Source organism: Macaca thibetana, chromosome 6, assembly GCF_024542745.1.
Source record: "Macaca thibetana thibetana isolate TM-01 chromosome 6, ASM2454274v1, whole genome shotgun sequence".
NCBI classification, from domain to species: Eukaryota; Metazoa; Chordata; class Mammalia; order Primates; family Cercopithecidae; genus Macaca; species Macaca thibetana.
In genome coordinates, this window is record NC_065583.1 from 31048546 (window position 1) to 31073379 (window position 24834).

General features: G+C 53.0%; 2 protein-coding genes across 14 annotated transcripts in view; one reads left to right on the forward strand and one right to left on the reverse strand.

Moving 5' to 3' along the window:
* RPS14 (ribosomal protein S14) overlaps nt 1-24834 on the forward strand; it is a 520685-nt gene that overhangs the window by 440852 nt on the left and 54999 nt on the right. The gene's annotated exons all lie outside the window — the stretch shown is intronic.
* The window catches only part of NDST1 (N-deacetylase and N-sulfotransferase 1), a 73051-nt gene that overhangs the window by 34085 nt on the left and 14132 nt on the right, over nt 1-24834 (reverse strand). For 4 of the 9 annotated variants that reach the window (XM_050793644.1, XM_050793643.1, XM_050793645.1 and 1 more), the window contains exon 2: nt 16004-16083. In XM_050793644.1, the coding sequence (XP_050649601.1) occupies nt 16004-16024 (21 nt within the window). In that variant the 5' untranslated portion in view covers nt 16025-16083. Of the gene's footprint in view, nt 1-2137; nt 3038-16003; nt 19171-24834 lie in introns of those variants that run through there. The other 5 variants (XM_050793640.1, XM_050793639.1, XM_050793641.1 and 2 more) reach the window with 3 other exon arrangements.

Sequence of the window (24834 nt, forward strand, 5' to 3'; positions counted from 1 at the left end):
TGTCCCAGGCAACAGGGTAGGAAGAGCACCAAGTCCTGGAATTACCACTGGCCCCACAGGGAGACTCTGAATGTGTCCCCACCCCTCCCTGGGTCTCCTGTTCACCTTCTGCAGAGCAAGGAATTGGGGCCAGACAGCACCCAGCTCCACTGTACCAATTATGCCCAATGACCATAGCCCACTGCCTGGTCCCCAGAAACAGTGGGAGCTCTGTGCAATGGGTGTGACCTCTGATGCCACTTCTCCTGAATAAATGGCATGTGAGGCTCCTGGACTCGTCACATCGTGGTTAAGACTAAGGCCTCTGGGGCCAGACTGCTTGAGTTCAAATACCAGACCTATACTCATCAGAGGCGTAAGCCTGGACACACTGCTTATCCTCTCTTTGCCTCAGTTTCCTCCTATCTTAAATCAGGCTGCTAGCCACCTGCCTTGGTGTGAAGTGTGTGAATCTGCATGACGCATGTAGATGGTGCATGGCACTGAGTGAGCACTCAATAAACGCCAGCAGTCCTGACGCTTTTCAGGCCTGGGGCTCTGAATAGAACTTAATGAAGTTCATGGCAGGAAAGGGTACAGAGTCCAAGAGAAAAGAGAAAAACAGACAATGAAGATAGTCTGACTTGATGTCATTGTAAAGCCATAAATCAGGCCAGCGTTCCCCTGAGGGCACTCTGTAAAAGAAAGGGTTTTGTGATCAAGCCAGTTGAGAACAAATCTCACTGGTTGCTCTACTGCAGGACTTCTAAGGGCCTTCAAATTCTTGGCTCACAACACCTTTCAGTGGTAGAGCTTCCTGCTGTATTAGTGTGTAAAAGAACATGCCATGAGAAACCCTGCAGGAGACAAGGCCCAGTGCACAAGCACACCAGGAAGGCCTGGCACAAACGGGCACCCAGCAGCAGACACAGGCCACTTCTGACCCATCTCCCGCTCCTCCTCTCCCGCTTCTCCTCTCCTGGCTCACACCAAGCAAGAGGCTGCTTTAGGACTTGTGCACTTACTGTCCCTTCTTCCTGGAAGGCTCTTTGTGCAGAAAGCCACACAGCTCCTCCCTTCACTTATTTCAGGTCACTTTATCAAAGACGACTTTCCCAAAATAACGTCAAGCTCCCACCCCCGCTGCCCTCTGTGTCCTTTCCCTGCTTTGTTGCTTTTTGTACTGATCACACCTGCCCCATCCTGTGTTTATTTGCTCACTGCCTGTCACCCACCCACTCCCACAGCACTGAAATGCCAGCTGCATGACAGCAGGGACTTTGACTACTTCGATCACCGCTAGCACAGGACCACAAACACTGTGAGTGCTCAGTAAATATTTGTTGAATGAAGGAACAAATTCCCTGCCACCTCCAAAGCATTCAACTAGAGTCCCAGCTAGTGTCTGTTTTCATCTTGCAGGTCAGACTTCTCTGACCACAGCCTCTGGATCCCCCGCCATTCCCAACCTCGCCGCCCCAAGGACAGATTCTCTGTGACACCCTTTCTACAAGGACCCCAATCCCAGCGGTCATTCTGGGAGCCCCATAAAGCCCAGAGCAGCTCCCCATCTGCCCAGCGGGATTTCATTCTTCTCTTTCTCCTCATGCAAAATGGCTCTGGGTCAGGAGGTACATTAACGCCGTACTCCACCACCACCAAGAGGAAAGAGCATGGGATAGAGAGCCCAAACTATCCATGTCTAGGTTCAAATCTTGGCTTCCCACTTACAGGCTGCATAACCTTACATAAGTAACTTAACCCCCAGAGCCTTGGTTCGCTCATCTGAAATATGGGTGCACACGCCCTCCCTAGGGGAGGTTGCCTTGACAGGTTTTGGGGCACCTAGCAGAGCATGCCCCTCTGACTTCACACTTATCCCTGTGGCCTCCTTTACACAAGCACCTGCTGTGTGCTGGACCCCATGCACAGCAGGCGATCCCCCTGGCACGCTCCCCTAATACTTACAAAGCACTTGCCAGGCAGTGGGCACCACAGGCTCCCAGTGCTTTACCTATACTCACTCATTTAACCCTCCCAACAACCCCGGGAGGCGGGTGCTACCATTACACCCACTTCACAGATGAGAAGTCAGGCACTGAGCTGTCAGTCTGGAGAGGGGGCTCCGAACTGCTCAAGGACCCTGCTTCTTGTGTACCTTGAAGAAGCCAATGATGCCCACGCCGTAGGCCACACAGTACTTGTCCAGCAGCTCCCGGTTCCAGGCGTCCAGGTTGACATACTTGAGGATGTTCTCATAGATGATGAGGGCGAAGCGGCCACGGCCCTTGTCAGTGAGCGTGGGCATGTCACCCTTGCCCGGCGCAATCTCTGTGCGGTATTTGAAGCGGCTGGACTCCAGGATGGCCACCACCTCCTGGCCCAGTTGCGAGTAGAGGCTCTCCACAAAGACCAGCACCAACGGGTCCGTGCGGGAAGGGGTGGCTGCCTGCACAGGCTTGAGCGGCAGCAGGCGACTGGGGGCCACGGGCGGCGGGTCCCCGCAGTCAGGCTCGGGGGCATCCGCCGAGGGCTCCAGGCCTCGCTTCCAGCCATATAGGTAGTAGGCCGAGATGAAAACGCTAAACAGGCAGAAGACGAACAGCAGGAAAAGGACAGCCTGCGGGGACACGTGCCGACACAGCCTCCGGAGGCATGCCAGGGCAGGCATCCTGGCCTCCGAGACCTTGGCCACCGGAGGCCCGGCCTGCCCTGGCTACCCCAAGGCCCCACACAGGAGGAGACACGAGAATCGTCCACTGACCAACAAATTCACAGAGACTTAGGAAGCAAGGCCCTTGTGGGGCACTGGGAGTGGAGGATCTGGGCCCCCGGTCCTTCCTCCCAGCCAGGGGCGCAGTCCACAGGCTGGTCACGCTCCTTCCTTCCTCTGCGCCCCTTTATGTCACCATGGCAAACCCCCGCGTGGTCCTGTGCAGAGCAGAAGTGCCCCAGGGCGTCAGGGCCTTCTGGGGGTGCAGGGCAGCAGGCCAGAGGACACTGGGCAGGCCTGGGGGTGCCGCATGCCGCTCACTCCGTGAGGACCACGGGACTAAGGCTGTGGAGAGTGGAGAGAACAGGAGCGTCAGAGTGTGGGCTTCAGGGTTCAGCTAACTGTGGACACGTGGGAGCTGACCTAACAGTGCCCAAGTGCAAGTACGGCTGCTAAACCAAGGTTACATGATTTGCAGCAAGCTCTTTAATATCTCTGAGCCCCCGTTTCCCCACTTGTAAAATGGGGCAGACAATAAATAATATGAACCCATCTCACGAGGGGTTGGAGGATTAAGTCCAACAACGTTTGTAAATGACTTAGAGCAGTACCTAGCATATGGTATCCACAAATGGGAGTTGCTATTTTTGATCATTATCAGAGTCCAAGACTAGGCCAAGGAAAATCCAAAGGCAGGAAGGATGGGGAGAGATAATAAACATTTGCACAGCCTGGGAACTAGAGGTAGAATTCTAAATCATGACTGAATACCACATCCTCGCCATATTCCATTCCCTTCCTAACCTGTTGCTCTCTTTGAATGAGCCCAGCAGCCCCATCTGATAGATGGAAAGACTGAGTCTCCATCCGAGGAATGAAGGCTCAGAACGAAGCCAAGCCAGGATTCATTAGCGGGCTGCGGGGCATGTGTGACTTATCAGTGTGAGAAGGCCCCAGGTGACCATCACACCGTCGGAGCATCAGTGAGCTCATCTGTAACACCAGCACCCCCGCAGCTCATGGCTATAGCTGAGCGTTAAGCAAATGTGTCTGAGGAGCTTGACACAAGAAACATGACAGCTGTCATATTTGCCCCTCATGTAACCAGGCATCTCTCATCCTCGGGGTACATGCCCACAGGTGCACACAACAGCCTAGGACAACAGGTGACCAAACAGCCTTCCTGAGGATCGCTATACTGCCACAGGATGCAGAGGGGAGGCCTCCCCTGCCCTGGACCTTCTGTCCACCCAGGCAGCCAAAACTCTCAGTTCCAGCCTCCCCCTCAGCCTGAATCCCCCGCACCCAGGCCATGCCTCCTGGACTCATCTCACTGGAAAGAGTTAATGAAGACCCACATACACGACACAAAGGCCCCAATTCTCTCATCCCAAACAGCAACCCCAAGCACAGCCTTCCAGTCTCCCTTAAATAGTAATGAAGTCACAAAAAGTGAGATTTCCCAGAAACCTAAGGAGCAACTTTCTTTTCTTTTTTTTTTTTTTTTTTTTTTTAGGCAGAGTTCACTCTTGTTGCCCAGACTGGACAATGGTGTGATCTCGGCTTGCCACAACCTCCACCTCCTGGGTTCAAGTGATTCTCCTGCCACAGCCTCCTGAGTAGCTGGGATTACAAGCATGCACCACCTCGCTCAGCTAATGTTTTATTTTTAGTAGAGATGGGGTTTCTCCATGTTGATCAGGCTGGTCTCGAACTCCTGACCTCAGGTGATTCGCCCGCCTTGGCCTACCAAACTGCTGGGATTATAGGCATGAGTCACCACACCTGGTCCCCAAGGAGCAACTTTCTATCAGTCACAACGGCTCAAAGCTAGCAGGAGAGTTGCCCGGGTCTAGATGGAAGGTGTAAGAGCCAGGGCTAAAGAGGCCAGGGGGACTTCAAGGTTTGAGCCCAGCCTAGGGGGTAAAGATCTTTGAAATCCCTTCCAGCCCCAAGACCACACGATGTGCTCGGCATGGGTACAGCATGCCTCAGACCCAACAGCTCCACTTCCAGAAATTTATCCTAGAGGTATTACTGCACAAGTGTGTAAAGATGTCTGCACAAGAACACAAATCCTAGTGCTGCTTATAACAGCAAATCCCAAACAATGGGAGATTGTAACACAAGGGTCGGGCGTGGTGGCTCATGCCTGTAATCCCAGAATTTTGGGAGGCCGAGGAAGGCGGATCACTTGAGGTCAGGAGTTCAAGACCAGCCTGGGCAAATGGTGAAACCTCATCTCTACTAAAAATACAAAAATTAGTCAGGCATGGTGACAGACACCTGTAGTCCCAGCTACTCAGGAGGCTGAGGCAGGGGAATCACTTGAACCTGGGAGGCGGAGGGTGCAGTGAGCCGAGATTACATCACTGCACTCCAGCCTGGGCGACAGAGCGAGACCCCATCTAAAAAAACAAGAGGGAAATTATAATACAAGCATCACGATGAAATCCTAGGCAGCCATTTACAATATGTTGAAGAAGGACATGTACTGACATAGAAATATAATTACCATATATATTGTCAAAGTCAAAAACATTCATAGGCCGGGCACAGTGGCTCAAGCCTGTAATCCCAGCACTTTGGGAGGCCGAGATGGGCGGATCACGAGGTCAGGAGATCAAGACCATCCTGACTAACACGGTGAAACCTCGTCTCTACTAAAAAATACAAAAAATTAGCTGGGTGAGGTGGCGGGCGCCTGTAGTCCCACCTACTCAGGAGGCTGAGGCAGGAGAATGGCGTGAACCCGGGAGGCGGAGCTTGCAGTGAGCTGAGATCTGGCCACTGCACTCCAGCCTGGGCGACAGAGCAAGGCTCCGTCTCAAAAAAAAAAAAAAAAAAAAAAAAAAAAATTTATAAAACAGTTTGTACGTGTGGTCACAATTTTGTTAAACATTTTTGTGCATAGGCTAGAAACCGGTGCTAAATGCAAAAAAAAAAAAAAAAAGAAAAAGAAACATTAACAGTGATTATCTCTGGGTGATTTTTATTTCCGTTTTTTGTTTGTGAAATGAGGAGGTGACTAGGATAACAGGTCTGGTCTCAGCTCTGCCATGATGTACTGTGTGACCCCCTCTGGGCTTCCTGCATGTTAGAAGGGGGTTGGGACAGGTGATCTCTGGGGGCTCCTTCACCTCTGATATTCTACATTTCAGTGCCAGTACCCTGAGGAACCAGAGGCAGCCAAGAAAATGGGCACCTGCAATGCAGTGGGATAAGTGTGACAGGCGGGGATGGAAGGGGTATTCGGAAGAACTCAGGGGTCCTTAACTCTTCTGGCAGGGAGAAGGAGGGGACAGGGAAGGCTTCCTGGAGGAAGGATACCTAAGCTGACCAGAATAAGTAAGGGTTGGGCAGGGGTGGATAGAGGAAATGGCACATACCACAGCTTGGAGATAAGAGCATGTGTGGCGCTTTCCAGGGACTCCCTGCAATTCTAGCTGAGAGCAGGGCAAGAAGGAGCAGGTGTCCTGGGCAGAGCCAGGAAGGCTGGGGTGACTGGTCCTGTTTATACTCAGGGTACCCAGGTGTCCCATTTACCACTGATAAGGACAGCCTGTGGCAGCAGCCCAGCCCCACCTCTTGGCCTAGGGCCAGGACAGAAGCACAGTGGGGAGGAGGCGGGGATGCCCTGATGGTGCCCCGCCCACGTTGGCCACCCAACCCCACGGAAGCGGGGGAGAGCAGCCACCAGCCACTCCTCGCAGGCCTGAGTGCGGTGGTCAGTGACCCTCTATCAGATTAACAACCTTCCAGAGTGTGAATTATGCAGCTCAGAGTCTCAGGAATGTGGGAGCCACGAACCCCTGTGGGAATCTGACATTTTTCAGACATAAAAAATATGCACATTAAAAAATGCACATGGTTGCCAGAGGTTGGGCGTTGAGAGTATGAATCAGCGGAGCAAAGAGAATTTTTTTGGCAGTGAAACTATGTGTATGAGACGATGATGGTGGATACATGTCATTATACATTTGTCCAAACCCACAGAATGCATACCACCAGGGCTGAACCTGAAAGTAAACTATGGACTCTGGGTGATAATGATGTGTCAATGCAGGGTCATCTGTTGTAACAAATTTACCACTCTGGGTTGGACACAGTGGCTCACACCTGTAGTCCCCTGACCCTGGGAGGTGGAGGCAGGAGGATCACTTGAGGCTAGGAGTTTAAGACCAGTCTGGGCAATATAGCAAGACCCCCATCTCTACAAAGAAAAAAAAAAAAAATGAGCCAGGTGTCAGAGAATGTGCCTGTAGACCCAGCTACTCAGGAGGCTGAGGCAGGAGGATCACTTGGGCCCATGAGGTCAAGACTACAGTGGCCATAATTGTGCCACTGCATTCCAGCCTGAGCGACACAGCAAGACACCATCTCAAAAAAAAAAAAAAAAAAAAAAAAAAAAAGTACCACTTTAGTGGAGGATGTTGATAATAGGGGAAGCTGTGTGTGTGTACAGGGGAAGAGGGCATATGGGAACTCTCTGTACCTTACTTTCAATTTTGCTGTGAATGTAAAACTAAAAATCTAAACAATAAAGTCATACACACACACACATATGCTAGAAAATGTCATAATGGTGTGGTGGCTCTCACCTGTCATCCCAGCACTTTGGGAGGCTAAGGTGGGCGGATCACTTCAGGTTAGGAGTTCAAGACCAGCCTGACCAACATGGTGAAACCCCATCTCCACTAAAAATATAAAAATTAGCTAGGCATGGTGGCAGGCATCTGTAATCCCAGCTACTCGGGAGGCTGAGGCAAGAGAATCACTTGAACCCGGGAGGCAGAGCTTGCAGTGAGCTGAGATCCGGCCACTGTACTCCAGCCTGTGCAATAGAGCAAGACTCCGTCTCAAAAAAATATATATCATAATAATTTCAAGGAGTTCAGAGCCTCCCTGTCACCCATCCACAGACCTAAAGTCCTAGACTAATGGACCCTACTGGTCACACATGCAGACTGGAGCCAAGTGGCTTCGGTTCAAAACTAAGCTCCACCACCTAGTAGCTGTGTAATCTTGGGCGGGTTATTTAACTTCTCAGTGCCTCAGTTTCCTAGCATGTAAAGTGGAAATTCTACCTACTTCCCACGGTTGTGAACATTAAATGAGTTGATACAGAAGATGCTCAGAACCATGCCCGGCACACAGCTGCTGTTATCACGCACCCCTGTTGCTTATTTAACATACTTATGACAATCCCTCACGATGCGGATCACAGCTTAGCTCACGAAGTGCTTTCAAGCTCATCCCTCTCTTGAGAGTCTGACAGCCCTAGGACTCAGGCAGGGGAGGGCAACTCATTTCACAGAGGGAGAGCAAGGGCTGAGGCAGGCAGGCACCAAACACACTTATTACACAGAGGGCCAGGCAGCCAGGGCTGCTGTCCTCCTCTCACAGCATGCCTGAAAAGCAGCCCTATCTTTGGGGGCTGTGGCCCTTACTGGGAGCTGGCTGGCTGCCTGGATAGAAGCCAGGAAGCTAAAGATAAGGCCATGGCAAAACACAGGGCAGAGGGAGAGCAAGGTAGCCCCTGTTCTCAGAGAAGGCCAAATACCCTGGGGTGGGGGTGGGCGGAGGGAAGTCAGTTGCTTTGTAGCAAAGTGCTGGCCACTCAGCCTGCTGGCAAAGAGGACTTCCAGCACAGCCCCTCTGCAACCCACTCAGAGGCTGCCACCCTCCACCCAAGGCCCTCCTCACCCGCCTGCACTCCAGAGCTCCCAAGGCTCAAGGGACAAATAACTGAGGGGCTCCTAATCCCCCCGGAGCCACCAAGGCCTCAAGGACAGCTGGGGCTGAGGCCTCAATGACCCCCACCACCCTGGGCCTGCTGGGCCTCACAGACATCACCAGCAGTTTCCCCTAAATTCCAGCCTCACCCAGACAGTCACCAATCTCGGGCAAGCATCGAGGCTTTTGCTGATGAAATTCCCATTGCCTGGAATGCCTCCCCCGACCCCTTGGGACACTTACTCATCTTTTAAGATCCCAGTTCCAAAGTCATGACCCCTCTGAAGTCATCTCCAACCACTGCCCCCTCTCCCACTCCTAAGTCTCATTCCTCAGGCTCCCGCCTCATCCCTGCTCCACAGTGCAGAGGCTGAAAACCAGGACCGTGGAGCCCAAACAAAATGCAGACTGTGCTCTTTGGCATGCACAGTATTTTTCTTTAATTTGGGATTTGTTAGCAACATTGTTAAATCAGGAGATTTTACATAAAAGTCAGAACTTCCAACTTTTCTCTAAAGAGGGCAAGTTCTGGTGACACTGGGCACACATCCTCACCCGCCACCATCAGCTGAGGCACTTAAGAGTGCCAGCCTCAAATGGGCCGTGTATCTGGCAGTTAACACCATCAGCATCTCTATGCACAGTCTCACAGCCAACCTCTTCCCTTCATTTGGCTTCCTGCCCAGGCCCTGGGTGTACCTGAGCATGTGGTCTGTGCAGAGTAAACTGGGGGCATTCCTACACATGGCTCTACCTGTAGCCTGCAGATCTCTGCGGCAAGACCAGGGCTTACTGACCTCTGCACAGGCCCTCACCGGCACCCGGCACAGAGCCCTCAGCACAAAACATGTCCTTTCTTCTTCCTCCCCCCATGCCCGGGTGCCACTCAAGGGCAGGAACCAAGTCTGATTCATCGTGGAAGCTCCCACTTTTCCCAGGGTCAGGTCCTTATTGAATGCTCAGGATATGAATGAATGAGCAGCTGTTATTATTTCCAATTTACAGATAAGAAGACAAAGACTTCAAGGTGAAGTGACTGGCCACAGTCACATGGAAACCACCAAATCTTGACTCAAATGGGTTTCCTTTCTGACTTTGAGTTTGGTCTTTCATTCCTCCATGAAACCCAAGGGTTTCTACAATAAAAGTAACACCAACAACGTTATAATTATCATCATTATGAATACTGCCGCCATACCTTCAGCACATACTATGAGCCTGGCACTGTGCTAAGCACTTATTTTTTTTTTTTTTTTTTGAGACAGAGTCTCACTCTGTCACCCAGGCTGGAGTGCAATGGCATGATCTTGGCTCACTGCAACCTCTACCTCCCAGGTTCAAGCAATTCTCCCACCTCAGCCTCCCGAGTAGCTGCGATTACAGGCACCCACCATCATGCCCGGCTAATTTTTGTATTTTTGTAGATATGGGGTTTTGCCATGTTGGCCAGGCTGGTCTTGAACTCCTGACCTCAGATGATCCACCCATGTCGGCTTCCCAAAGTGCTAGGATTACAGGCGTGAGCCACCACTCCAGCCAGCCCTTTTTATACCTCATTTCATGTAATCCTTACAACTAATATTGTTATCCACATTTACAGTTGAGTAAAATAAGGCTCAGAGAGGTTAAGTCACTTGCCCCACATCTAGTCAGTGGCAGAGCTGAAATGTGAACCCAGACCCCATGGGTGGGGGAGATAACTCCACAGCCTTCAGAGGAACCTTGGCTTGGGGTAGGCAGGGGCATGAGGGGAACCTCAGCCACAAAGGCCAGTGGCCCACAATCCTCAGCCAGGCTCCCACTGCACTCCCCTAGCCCTAGCCCCAGCTTTCCCTGCCAAGGTGCTGAGGATAATGAATGAGATGCTCTGGTTGTCATGGAGATGCCATGGCAACGCTGCACTTTCGGGAAATACCACGGTAACCGTGGCCACTGCTCTGGAGTTGAAGTCACTCTATCTAACATCCCCACCTGAAAACGCTCCCCTGGACCCATAAGAGAAAAGGGGCAGAGGTACAAGGGCCTTCTTACGGGAGCAAGCTGTCCAGAGACTGGGACCAGGGAAGGGGGTCCAGCTTGGGCCTGTGATGAATGCGTGGGCTCCAGGAATGAGCCCAAGAGCTCCGTAAGAGCAGGTATGGAGACAGAGCAAGCCATGCCTTTCACGGTGAATTGTGCCCAGTAACCCAACTCACATGTACACAGTACCTACTGTGCACCAGCAGGCCTCCTGAGAACTGCTGTGCACACCCTTCTATTTCACTCTAGTGGCGACAGCTAGCATAACAGTTAAAGGCCCAGACTGGGGCTAGCCTGCCTGAGCTTGAATCTTTGAATCTTCTCTTTCTTTTTTTAAGAGATTTGCTCTGTTGCCCAGACTCCTTCCAGCCTCCTCCTACTGGGTTCAAGCTTCGAGCGACTTTTGAACCACAGCCTCCTGAGTAGCTGGGATTACAGCCGTCCGCCACCACGCCCAGCTAATTTTTGTATTTTTAGCAGAGACGGGGTTTTGCCAAGTTGCCCAGGCTGGTCTCGAACTCCTGACCTCAAGTGATCCACCTGCCTCGGCCTCCCAAAGTGCTGGGATTATAGACATGAGCCACTGTGCCCAGCATATTTTCATTTTTTGAGACAGTGTCTTTCTCTGTTGCCCAGGCTGGAGTGCAGGGGCACATCACACTTAATGCAGCCTTGACTTCTCATGCTCGAGTGATCCTCCTACCTCAGCCTCCCAAGCAGCTAGGACTACAGGCTTGCGCCACCATGCCCAGCTAATTTTTTAATACAGACAAGGTATCCCTATGTTGCCTAGGCTGGTCTTGAACTCCTGGGCTCAAGCAATCCTCCTGCCCTGGCTTCCCAAAGTGCTGGGATTACAGGTACGAGTCATTGCACCCAGCTGGGGCTTGAATGTTGGCTCCATTGTTTACCAGCCTCATGACCTTTGAGCAAATCTCTCAACCTCTCTGAACCTCAGTTTCACTAACTCTAAAATGGGGTTTATACTACTTATCTATCTTGCAGGGCGGCTGCCAAGACAAAGAGAGATGAGGCATGTAAAACACTGAGCTCAGTGCCTGGCACACGGTAATATAAGCTAATAAAATGATTACTCAGTAACAGATTTGGAAAGTGAAGCTCAGGAAGGAACTGGCCCAAGGCCACATATCAAATTAGTAGTCAATTGAGAAAGAGAGAGGAAGGGAGGCCAGGCTGACGCCAGAGGGAAGGAGCAAGAGAATGGGATCCAGGAAGGAGGTCTGAGATCTCTCTGGGAGTGCGGAACAAGCAAAGGACCTGTTTCCTCATCCTGTATTTATTGAGCACCACTAGGTGCCAAGCATGCCACTAGGCACTGAAAATGCAGTGGCGACCATGACCTTACCTCAAGGGTTTCTAGAGGTATCTGGAACCCAAGGTTTCATGTCTCTGGTATGACATGGCTGTAGTGAATGGGGGAAGATGCCCACAGCCCTGAATGCTCACCCAGCCCACATTTTATTTCCAGCCTAGGTCACTCTTGACAATGCCCTCTGTGGACCACACACCTCTCCCCACTCCCTCAACACACACACCACACTCACATGCACACGACAGGCTCAAACGGCATCATCATAGACATCTGCGCCACATGCACAGGGGGTGGGGGCTGAGAGGAGGTCAGTGTAGAAAGAGCTCTGCCAGCAGCCTCAGAAGGATGTGAATGGGTACCTGGGCTTGGGCAGGGACTTAAGCAGGGGAGAGCATAGCAGTGGCTGCAGGCCTGGGAACAGGTAGCCCCACATGCACCCAGGGCCACTGCCCATAGGTGATCCAGCCCCTCCTAGCCGGTCACAGCCCCAGCACAGTCACATCATCACCCCCCACCCAGCCACACCCCACAGCTTCCTAGCTCCACCAGCCACCCTACCACAGCCTGCCCCACCCACCACATCCAGCCCAGCAAGGAAAATCCTCCACATTTGCTTCCCAGCTGTGCGGGAGTTTCTCCGCGTGATTACACCCCCGGGAGGCCGAGACCAGAAGCAAATCTCTTCCTCTGCTGGAATTTGCTGCATGCCCCATCCCCCATCACTCCCACAGTGCTGCCTGGCTGGGGGCCAAGCTGCCGCCTGTCACCCCAGAGTCCAGGACCACCACTACCAGGAAAGAGGCTGTTGGAGGTCTGGCTCAGAGTCGCAGGGCCACAGAGAGCACAGTCTGCCCTGCAGTAAGCCCCTGGGGACACTGAGACCCAGAGAGAGGAAAGGACCTCCTGGCCTTGTGCCATCTGGTGTGCCCCACTCTCATTTACCTTGGTCCATTTTCTTGCCCAGGAAAACCCTGTCCCTCCTCCTCCAATGCTAGCCTCAGCAGGGAAGTGAACAAGCCTGCTCTGGATTTCTAAAGTCCTGGTTGAGCTCCCCTGCTCCACATCCCACCATGTAACACCAGGTATCAGTTGTCCTTGCAACTAGAATGCGGGGCTCCCAACTTCACTGAAAGCTTTGCAAGGCACAAGCCGTCTCCTACCCACAGCAGGTGCTCAAGAGCCTTGTGCCCTTGCCAATTACCTTCCCCTCTGCGAATCTGCTACACAGCATCTCCAAGCTAAATGCATTAATAACATTAACTTCCATTTATGAGACATGCCATGTCTGTGTTACGTGCCATTATTTCAACCTTACCACAGCACCATGACCTAGATTCCCCCCATTATACGGATGAGAAACTGAGGCCCAGAGAGGCCAGTCACTTGCTACAGCCCCCAGAGCTAATAAGAGGGCGAATGGGAACTTCAGCACACAGCTGCTGGGCTTCAGAGCCTGGGCCCCTCATCCCCCATCTCCGCAGCCCCTTTGTCATCACCTAAGACAGCTAACACTTGCCTGATGCCCTGCACATCCCATTCTCCATTCCCTTTGAATAGTTTTCTGTGTTTGTTTTCATCCATTTTATATGTGTTTTAGTATCACAAGCAGCCTCTAGTGATCTTTCTTGGAAGTAGCCCACAGATACCCATCAATCAACAAGGAAACAAAGCATTAAGCACTACTGTTTCACTCCCTGGTTCTCAACTTGTGAATCTGTTCTGGGTTACCTGGCAGGGAAGGCCCAACAGAAAACCTCAGGAACTTAGACCTCACTTGTTGAGAATGTGTCCTTCTTCCAACAGGGCTTGAGTTGCAAGTTTACCTTTGTACCAGCTCTGAAAAAAAGGGCTTACCGAGCAAACATACCAGACAGCCCGGGGGCGGGGCCATGTGGGAAACACAGCAGGTCACCTGCCACCCTCCCCTCCCAAGGACAGGACAGTCCTGACAGTCCTACTGAGGCTCTTCACGCACACCAAGGTTGTCAGGTCCCTCACACAGAATGTTATGCAATAGCCACAAAGCTTCTCAAAACGGGGCTCTCTGCCCACCCTATCCCCAAATCTGCCTATGACAGAGTCAAATCCATCCAGAACTATTTTTTTCTTAGGCTCAGATCACAGACACTCAAAAGGAACAAAGCAGCATATCCAAACACATATCATAACCTCCCTCACTGGTGGCCAACATTAAGCTCCTGTGAACATCTGGGGCTGTGCCAGGAGCCTTCCCTGCTCCAGCACGCTCAATCCTAACACCCTGAAAGAGGTGTCACTGCTATGAGCACTTTACAGACAAGGAAATGGAGGTTCAGAGAGGGTAAGTAACTGCTCGAAGTCACACAGCTGGGCAGAGGTGGAGCTAGGATGCCCCTCCCAGCCCACCCCAGACCTACTCTGCAGTCCTACTTTCCACACCATTCCCAAGTCAGGTCTGCAGCCCAGGAGAAAGGCTTCCTGCAGGCGACCGGCCCCAGGGCTGCTGACCCCACTTCTCTAGCTGAGCTTCAGCCTCCTGGGAAAGCCTGCACTGCAGAGAGGTGCACCATGGGACCCAGCAAGGCAGGACTTCAGCCACAGGGTCCTCACGCCCCCATCAGGTACCCCAATACAAGAAAGGGGGAGGGTGGCTGGGCGCGGTGGCCCCTGCCTGTAATCCCAGCACTTTGGGAGGCTGAGGAGGGCGGATCACAAGGTCCGGAGATTGAGACCATCCTGGCTAACACCGTGAAACCCCGTCTCTACTAAAAATACAAAATTAGCCAGATGTGTGGCACATGCCTGTAATCCCAGCAACTCCAGAGGCTGAGGCAGGAAATCGCTTGAACCCAGGAGGTGGAGATTGCAGCGAGCCGAGATGGCGCCATTGCACTCTAGCCTGAGCGAAACTCCATTTCAAAAAAAAAAAAAGGCGGGGGGGGGCACCTCCTGCCCCAGGCAGAGGCCTCATGCTAAGGAAGAGACAAGAGCAAGGGTCAGAAGCAGGAGATCTCAGCTAGCAGGGCACCGCAAAGGACAATGGCGAGCACCTCACCTCACGGCCTGGCACATGCCAGGCGCTTTACCAAGCACTCTCAACCCTCACTTCACTTATTTGTCATTTATGCCCAGTGAAGTGAAAACAATTTTATCACACCCTGAGCTTCTCCCCTATCTGCCTCCCCTGCAGAGGAGCTGGGAAATGTGGGTCACCACCAGCCCCCACCCTCCTCATGCCCAACTCCAGGCCTCAAATACACCCTGAGAGATTCCAAGGCACAGGCAGACTCAGGGGCCTCCATCTCATGGATGCAGAAGCCAAAATCCATGCGGGCCTGGAAACCACAACAGCCTCCTAGCCCTTCCTGAGGCCGTGAACACTCAGGGGATGAGAGGTCATTGTCCCCTGAATGAGCCAAGCTCCCCCAGCCTGTGAGGTCAGGCAGAATGTGGCCAGGAAGACAGAGGCGGGGGGTGCCACAGCCTCCATTGCTGCCTGTGAGTCTCTGGGCAAGTCCCTTCCCTTCTCTGAGCCTCAGTTTCGGCAACTGCAGTGAGGGGTATGGACTAGAGGAGACGTCTGTGACTTTCTGGGGGTTACAGAACCCTTTGAGAATCTAATGATGGCTATCAGCAGATTCTCTCCCCAGACACACAAATTCAGAGTGGTTGTGACTGGCCCCCATCAAAAGCCAAGTTAAGAACATGGAAATTCTCTAGGGGCCCCTCTGGCTTTGACAAGCCATGGCTCTCACAGTCTAGACAGGACCAAAGCCACAAACACATCAGAGAGCCCCGGGATCTCACCATTCCAGCTTCCCCCGTGGCCCTGAAGTAAATCTTTAACTCTTGGGCCTGCTGGCTTCAGGTGGATTTGTGGACGTGCCCAGCTGTCTAGAGAAGCCACAAGAGAAACTGAGCCCTTCCTTCCCATCCCTCAGCCTCCTCCTCCTTCTCCTCCATCAGGAATCTGCCAGGTCAGCCTGGACCTCTCCCTGGGGCAGTTCCGGGAGCTGCTTCTGATCTGGAATGAAGGTAGGACCCAGTGCCAGGCTCAAGGGCCAACCTGTACCCCAGGCCCCTCCTGGGGGACACACACACATACCACACACATAACACACACACACAAACACACACACACACACACACACTCAGGTGGACCTGGAAGGACGGGACAGGGCAGGGGGCCAGGGACAGTGGTCAGAGGCGACAGGAGCCAGGGAGAGAACCAGACCCAGACCCACCAGAGTTCCAGGCAGTGGCATGCGGTTCCTCTTCACTTCGCCACGTCCTCTCGAACGTCCTCTCCTTAACACGGCCGCACCTAATCCCAGGGCCAGGAAAAATGGCATTACTGTTGGCCCAGTCCCCTCCCCAGGAGAAAGGGAAGGCAGAAGGGAGGGAGGTGGCCCTAGAGCACCCTGCGCCACCAACCACGTTCCTAGAAACCTCCACGCCCCTTCATGCCACCTCCCTTGTCAAGGCCTCCAGCCCCTATCTCCTTAACCTCAGAAAGAGGATGTCCTCCTCCGATTCTGCCCCATGCCCAGGGGACCACCGGCACCTTGCTTGTCTCACCCAAGCCCTGCCTGGAGGAGCCTTCCATGGGAAAGGAAAAAGTATGTCCCTGACCCTCATGTCAGTGGGTCTTCTGACCCTCTCAAGAGAGGTAGCAGCCAACAGCAGGAGGAGCGCTCACTGGCAATAAGGATAACTGGGTCCCAGTTCCAGCCCTGGCCCTTCCCTCTCAGACCTCAGTTTCCCCACCTGTCCTGAGAAGAAAAGGAAGGACTGGTATGCCCAGCTGGTGGGAAAAGTGTCTATGATGCTGGCTTTTGGCCCCTGGCCCCACCCAGCTCAGCTCCCAGGCCCTTCCCTGTGCCCCACCCTGCAGAGGAGGAAGAAAGGTGACTGGCAACGGTGTGGAGGGTGTGAGAATCCATGCTGGAGCCCCAAAGTGCTAGAGCTGAAAAGGGTCTTACAAAGACAAGACCCAGAGAGGAGAAGCAACTTGGCCACGGTCACACAGAACACTGGAAAAGGGCCAGGCTGGCCAGGGCTTGCTTCTTGACAGCAAATGCTTAAACGCACCCAGCTGAAAAGGTATTTGCCTTCTTAGAGGATGCCAAGGAGAGCACAAGGCAACGTGACAATGGTAGAATTGCAGGCTCTGAGAGCTGCAGTTTAAAAAAAAAACATGGCATGTTTATATGTGGGGCTTAAGAATGGAGATTGGGCTGGCTTTCCAGGCTCCTCATGTCACACCACATGGGTGGCCAAGGGTCCTGCCAGCCACAGGGAAATCCTAGGAGCCCCTTCCAGGGATTAGCAGCTTTGGCCACCTCTCAAGAAGTCACCTAAGGCCCAGCAGGCAGGTCCAGCAGTGGTGACAGGGAGAAAGGCTCAGATGGACACCCCACGACTAGTCCACTCTGGAAGATGCCAGAGCCTTGGAGAGAGTGAAAATCCCCCAACCCCGTGGCCAGTGAGGACGGAAGCCAGGTGGGCTAGGGATAACACAGAGGAAGGGAAAAGCTTTGAGCCATCTGGAGCCACAGAAGCCCCCTAATCTCCTAGAGGCCTGGTGGGCACAACACAGGGCCTGCTGAGACCAAGGAGGCTTCACTGAGGGCCCACATGAAAGCAGCCAGTCCCTGTAGACTTGCTGGGGCTTGTCATCAAGACAAAAGCTGGCCACCAACACGCCTTGGGGTGTTAAGGGGCTCAAAGTACTTACATGGAGGCGCAGCTGGCAGGGGGAGGGGGCAGGAGGTGGGGAGAGGTGGGGGTAAGTGGGCCTGGCTTTCTCCAGGACACAGACAACAGCTAGAGAGCAGAAACACGGAGCAAAAAGCGCTGGGTGACCTACTTCACAGAGGCTCCTTTTAAAGGGGAATAGGGGGCCTCTGTGAGACTCTAGAAAGTATCTCGCAGGGGTCCAGAACAGTTCACAAGGCCAGGAGACCAGGGTTCCAGTTCTAGATCTGGGACTCAGCCAGGACTAGGATCAGGTGAGGCCAGCAAGGAGCCCTTAAGAAGGCACTCACTGCCAGGTGTGGTAGCTCACGCCTGTCATCCCAACACTTCGGGAGGTCAAGGCAGGTTGACCCAGGAGTTTGAGACCAGGAGTTCAACACCAGCCTAGGCAACATGGCAAAACCCCTTCTCTACAAAAAACAATTACAAAAATTAGCCAGGCGTAGTGGCGTGTGCCTGTAGTCAGTTATATGGGAGGGTTGAGGTGGGAGGATCACCTGAGCCAGCAGGTTGAGGCTGCAGTAAGCCCAGATCGCGCCACTGCCCTCCAACCTGTGCAACACAGCTGACCCGCTCTCAAAAACAAAGCCTCTTATTCTCCACAATGTGCAAGCACACAGCGGGCACCTCCTGAGACACTACACTTAGATGCCTCACTTGCCTCATCCTAGGCCCAGCCTTACACAACCTGCCTGTGACCTCAGGCAAGTACCGCTCCTTTCTCGGCCTCAGTTTGGTCACATAAAACAGAATCATGAAGCCAGGCATGGTGGCATGTGCCTGTAGTCCCAGCTACTCAGGAGGCTGAGGTAGAAGGACTGCTGGAAACCCGGGCATTCAAGGCCACAGTGAGCTACAACTGTACTACGGCACTCCAGCCTGGGAGAAACAGCAAGACCCCATCTCTAAAAAACATAACATTTTAAAAAACAAATTAATTTAAAAAATTGAATCATACCATATGATTCCATAGACCCTCCTAAATCTAAGCTGGGTTATTCTGTAGGGAGCATAACCGAACTCTGCAGCAAATCCCCAGAAATGGGCACAGTGGCCCCAGCTCCCTGCCATCAATAACCTGTCAGTCACCACGTTGTCAGTCACCATGTCCCAGGCAGAATACACATTATACAACCACCTGATGCCACTATGTTCCAGACTCTTTGTTAAATGCTTGGCCTCTACTTGATCATGGCCTCATTTTACAAATATGGAGCCTGAGGTCCATAGAAATTAGGCAACTTGCTTAAGGCCCCCGTTGGGAAGTGCTTAGCTGAGATTCGAACCACCGTCTGTCTGGTTCTTAATCCCCACATTCCATGGCATCAGCCACAAATACTACAAAACCCACCAGGGCTGGGGAAATGCCATCAGCTCTTTGCACCTCCCACATTTTCTAGCATATAATGCCGGGGCTAATGTGAAGGCAGGCTGGTGGACAGCCGGGAGCAGGTAGGCAGGGACGGGGAAGTCTGTGTGGGCACTGAGCATTCCACAGATGAACCAGCCTCCAGCCCGGTCAGCTGCCCACCACTCTGGTTACAATGCCCTCATCACCATCAGCATACCACAGCCACTGCTGTGCCATTTTTAAATCATTACACAGATGCAAAGCTTTTTCACAGGCATTGCTGTGGCATCACATGCCAACTTTATAAAAGTATAGCAGGGATTGGCCGGGCGCGGTGGCTCAAGCCTGTAATCCCAGCACTTTGGGAGGCCGAGACGGGCGGATCACGAGGTCAGGAGTTCGAGACCATCCTGGCTAACACGGTGAAACCCCGTCTCTACTAAAAAATACAAAAAACTAGCCGGGCGAGGTGGTGGGCGCCTGTAGTCCCGGCTACTCGGGAGGCTGAGGCAGGAGAATGGCGTAAAAACCCGGGAGGCGGAGCTTGCAGTGAGCTGAGATCCGGCCACTGCACTCCACCCTGGGCGACGTACCGAGACTCCGTCTCAAAAAAAAAAAAAAAGTATAACAGGGATTTCTTCCCCCTTTCTCAGAAAAGGAAAGTGGGGTTTCCAGAGGATAAGTGGCTTCCCAACACGCACACAGGAATGCAATGTTGGAGGTGAACCTGGAGACCACATCCTCTGCCTTCCAGTCCAAGCTTGGGTCTACTCCTCCATGCTCACGACTTTCTGTTCAACCAGTTGATGGGCCTTTGGGACAATGATGACCATTTCTGAGAGTTTACTTGGTACCAGGTGTTGTACTCTGTATTTCACGCGTTATTCCACTTAACTGTCCTGACATTCCTGTAAACTAAGTATTGCTACTATTTTCATTTCACAGAGACAGCGGCTCAGGAAAGTAGGGTATCATGCCCAAGGTCACCAGGCCAGGAAGGGGCAGAGCTGGCATCCAGAGTTCAGACTGGCTCCAGAGCCTGGGGCCTAAACCTCATGCTGCACAGCTCGTCGGGGAGACTCTGTCACGGGCTGTCAGTGCAGGGGACGGGAGGTAGACACATCAAATAGTGTGCGCATGTGGCAGATTATGGCAAGATTATGATAATGGAGGACAAACAAAGCTCTCAGGGAGCCCACAGGAGGGAGGTTGTTACAAACGTCCAGGCAGAAGGCCAGGAGTCTGTGCAGAGGACATGGGAACAGAGGGGAGTGACAGATATGAGGGAGGCGGCCTTGTGAGACCTTGGTCAAGTGCCTTGCTTTCTCCAGACCTCAATTTACCAAGCTGTTAAGAAAAGTGCTTGGAATATCTCCAGAACCCCCTCCATCCCTGAAGACTCTTGGGCCCTGGGAAAATAAGCAATGCTCGGTGACAGCCTGGCTATGAGCCCTGGGGACTCTGAAATGTTCTTGGCTGTCCTGGCACAGCTCAACTGCTGGGAAACAGGCTTGCAGAAGCACAGGGCTTGGCTGGCATGCCTGGGCACCAGTGAAGTGTGGGTTCTGAAGGGGCCACATTCCGCCCATTGTCGACCTCTCCACAGCTCTGCTGGAGCAAGCACCACCCCGTCTGGATGCAGATCAGAAACTGAGGTCACTCCCAGTGCCCAGTGGGCTGCCACTCCAGGCCCCGCCTGACCCACCAGCCCTGTCCAGAGCCCTACCTACATGTAAATTAAGTCCCTTTGATGTCACTCACCTGCAAAGCCCTTCCCTCACATTTCCCCAAGTCTGGCCACTGGGATATAGAGACAAGGGGTCCTATAGGATGCCTTAAGGAAAATGACTACCTCACCCCAAGGGACCCGTGCAAAACAGAGGCTGCCTATGCCAAGCCAATGAAGACCCTTGCCTAGGGAAAGGAAGATGGTCCATTAGGGCCGGCCCGCAGCTCTCACTCTGGAAAATGGAAGGGGCTCTTGGACTTGCTAAGAAAACTCAGCCCAAGTCTCCACACTCACAACTGCCCCATCAAACCACATGCCTGGCATGCTCCTGTTCAATAACCTCCCACGGTTCCTCCCACTCACTAGGCCAAGCTCCTTACCTGCCTGCCTGCATGGGTCACTGTGAGCAGAGGCCTTTGTTAACTAGGTGTGCTATATGCCAGGGCCTTGCTAAGTGCTTTACTTTTTTTGTTTGTTTTGTTTATTTTTTTGAGACAGAATTTCGCTCTTGTTGCCCAGGCTGGAGTGCAATGGCGCGATCTCGGCTCACCACAAGCAACCTCCGCCTCCCAGGTTCAAGCGATTCTCCTGCCTCAGCCTCCTGAGTAGCCAGGATTATAGGCATGCGCCACCATGCCTGGCTAATTTGTATTTTTAGTAGAAACAGGGTTTCTCCATATTGGTCAGGTTGGTCTTGAACTCCCGACCTCAGGTGATCCGCCCACCTCAGCCTCCCAAAGTGCTGGGATTACAGGCATGAGCCACCATACCCGGCACTTAGTGCTTTATGGACATTTCCTCATTCAACCTCACAGTAACCCTGTGAGGCAGGTACTATCATTGGCCCCTTTCTACAGATGAGAAAATTGAGGCTCAGAGAGGTTATGTTACTTGTCCAGAGTCTCACAGCCAAGCAGCAGGCAAGGATTCATGCCCACGCCTGCCTGACCCCAAGCCCAGATTTTTAACCACTGTGCCATGTGGCCTCCTCAAATACTCCCTGCCACCCTCAGAACCCTGGGGCCACCTCAACCCTTCTCCATACAGGAGGGGAAACCAAGGTAAAGAGCTCTGTTGGTAGCAAAGCCAGGATAAGGCCTGAACCTCTACCCCACCTTCCGCCCCCAACCTCGCCTACCCAGGAAGGAATTCCCTGCCAGAAGGCGTGCCAGGCAGAAAGGCTAGGACCATCACAGTGACAACGAGGCTTCAGAATCTGCCTTTTTCCTCTGTCCAAAAGGAAGAGAAAAGCAGAGCGAGGTTTGCAGAGACAGAAAAGGACGTGAAGGGACCACGAAACATTTGTTCTTAGAGAACAGACTCCTAGCGTTGGGGTCCCCTCACACAACCCCTGTTGCTATTCCTGACAGCAACAGGAACATGCACGTCCCAGGACCCATGTGCACCATGCCCCACCCCCACCAGCATAGGCCCCAACCCAGCACAGCTGACCCCAAATCTTAATTGCTCTCCCCAAACCTGCTTGTCCCGCAGCCTTCTCTGTCTTGGTAAATAGCAATACTGTCCAACTGTCCTTCCAGTTCCTCAAGCCAGAAACCTTGTGGTCAACACTCTCTTCTCACACCCCACATCTAATCCATCAGCAAATCCCATCAGCTCATCCTGCAAAATAAATCCAGAGCCAACCCCTGGTTGCTCCCACACCGTCCCCACCCACCACTGACCTGGCCGACCTCTCTCGTGGCAAGATGCAGCAGCCTCCCAGCCCAGCCAGTCATCCTGTGTCCACCCCTCACCCCTAGCAGTCTCTCTAAAATGTGTACCCAAACCAGTCAGTCCTCACACCGGGCTGCCAGCAGCTTCTCCTCCACTCAGACTCAAACAACAAAGTCCTCCCCATGGCCAAGAGGCCCTACCTGTCTCCACACGCCCTCTGGCCCCTCTCCTCCACCATCCTCTCATTCTTCCAGCCTTGCCTCTGGTCACCTGTGCCCTCCAGTTCCAGAGCCTTTGCCCTGCAGCTCCCTCCGCCTGGAAAGTTCTTCCCTCAATTTCCCGTGGGCTGCCCTCCCGGAGTCCACTGCCCCTCACCAAGGGACCATCCTGACCACCTAACATGGCAAGTCACTCCCTCAAGTCACACTCTTGACCTACAAGCCAGCTTTATTTTTCTTCCAGGCACATCCCACCACCTGGCAGTGAGCTTGCTAGGCTGTTCACTTCATCCCACCACTTCAATGTCAGCCCCACGTCCAAAACAGGGTCTCCATGTGTTTGGTTCACCGCTGCATCTGAGTTCCACAAAAGAGCCTGGACCAAAGCAGATGTTTAATACAAATAATGCTGAATGAGGGACTATTGTCTCCCTCATCTGAACACACCTTTAGGCTTACACAGCCCCTATAGACCAGGGGCTAGAGGCCGATACGAGACTCTACCTGGGCCGGCTAAAACCCTGAGCAATTTGGCCCGTTCCCAGCCAAATCCCCAGTCCTGTTCTAGTTCAACTGACTGCTTGGACCAACGGACGACAAGACTTTACGTCTGTCCCTGTTCAGTGCCTTGGCCTCTCTTTTTGGCCATGAGGGAGAACTTCTGAGTCCTGAGAGTTGGGCTGCCAGAGGGAATGTGGACTGGACTGCCGCCACCCACCTTCAGGACCCTTCCAGCATCCACCCAAGGCTGCCTACCTCATGCTCCCAGCAAGAGGAGGCAGAGGAGGGAGGCTGGTGCTACGCCTGCCCTTTTCCTGTGGTCAGCAGGAGGACGGTCAGAAGGAAGCTTTGTTCTCAGAATGAAGAGCATGAAGCCCAGTGCCAGGCGGAAGCGGGCACAGAGGCAGCTGGCCCATCAGACAGTTTAAGGAAAGACAAAACAACAACAACAAAAAAATGGGATGGAGGATGTTTGAGGGGTAATTTGCACACTCAACCGGTTTCATGCCTCCGGGGTGGCTGTGACGATGGTTCATTTTTCCAGGCTCTAACTAGGTCGTCATAGACAATCAGATGATTGTCCCAGCTAGGTGATCTGCCACTGGCCCTGCAGAGGGAGGTGGAGATGGAAGAGTGTGGCCTTGCCTGGCATTGGAAGACCTGGGGTCCCAGCCCAGCTTTCCACCCACTCATGTGACATTAGGAGAGTGTCTTCCCGCTATGTACCTCAGTTTACCCAGCTGTATATGGCTTGTTCATGCCTGCACTTGATGTTTCAGCCTGCCTGCCACAGGACCACATAGCAGGAGAGCCCCTCAGCCTGTGGCCAGGTCACTGGGCCACCCAGGGCAGGCTTTCCCTGTGGGGCCTGATACCAGGGGCACAGCACTTGCCCACTTTCAGCCAGGCTTCCAGCCTGCCTCCTCTCCTGATCTGTTCCCTAATGTGAATGTGAAACTCCTCTGGGCTTGGCTAGGGTGGGGCCAGGACTGGGAGCCCTCACCACACCCAGACACTGGCACCTGCCCCGATCCACTCTGTGTTATCCTCTCCAAGGATAGCTCACATTGCACTTAGCCACGACAACTGGGGAAGCCCAGAACATTGGCACAGGGGGCAAAAGAGTAGCCCAGAGAGAGAAAGGGGCATGATTGACGTCGCCCAGCACAACAGTCACCCAGGGCTCCTTCCTACCTGCCCTGGGCTCCATGCACTAAGACAGAGTCCTTGAAGAGTGGTCTATAGACCCCCTGGTCTGAATGTTCTCAGGAGGGGAAGGATACACCCTAGAATGAAAGAATCAGAGCAGGAGGCAGGGGGTGGGGGCAGCAATCTGCATTCATTTCTACAAGCTTCCCAGGTTTTTCTTGTAGCCAGAACAATTGCAACCTCTCAGCTAAGACCTCTTCCAGGAGAAGTCATCTTAGCAGGCCCTAGGGAATACTTAAGCTTTCAATTGAAAGAGTCAAATAAACTTTGACTGGACAGACAGTTGGACAAGGGAGCTGTCAGATAAAATAACATACTCTAGGAGGAGAAAGCACAGAGAGGTCCAGTGGAGAGGAAGCCCAGGCCAGTAAACATCTGAACTGGTCCACACCCCTCTTCACCCTGCCGGCCTCAGCACACAGAGGTCTGGACCTGGTACCCTCTGAAGGCTGCTGAGCGCAGTCCTCCCTTCCCTAAACTCCTCCAAGCCCACCATGAGAGTGAGACCTGGGGACAGCTGCAGGTGGATGCTCCTCTCCTTGGTTACACTGCAGGTTGGGGCCCGCCCTTTCAGGGACTGTTATGCGAAGCTTAAGAAGCCACCTGGGTCAGTGGCTAAGCAGGCAGAGCTTA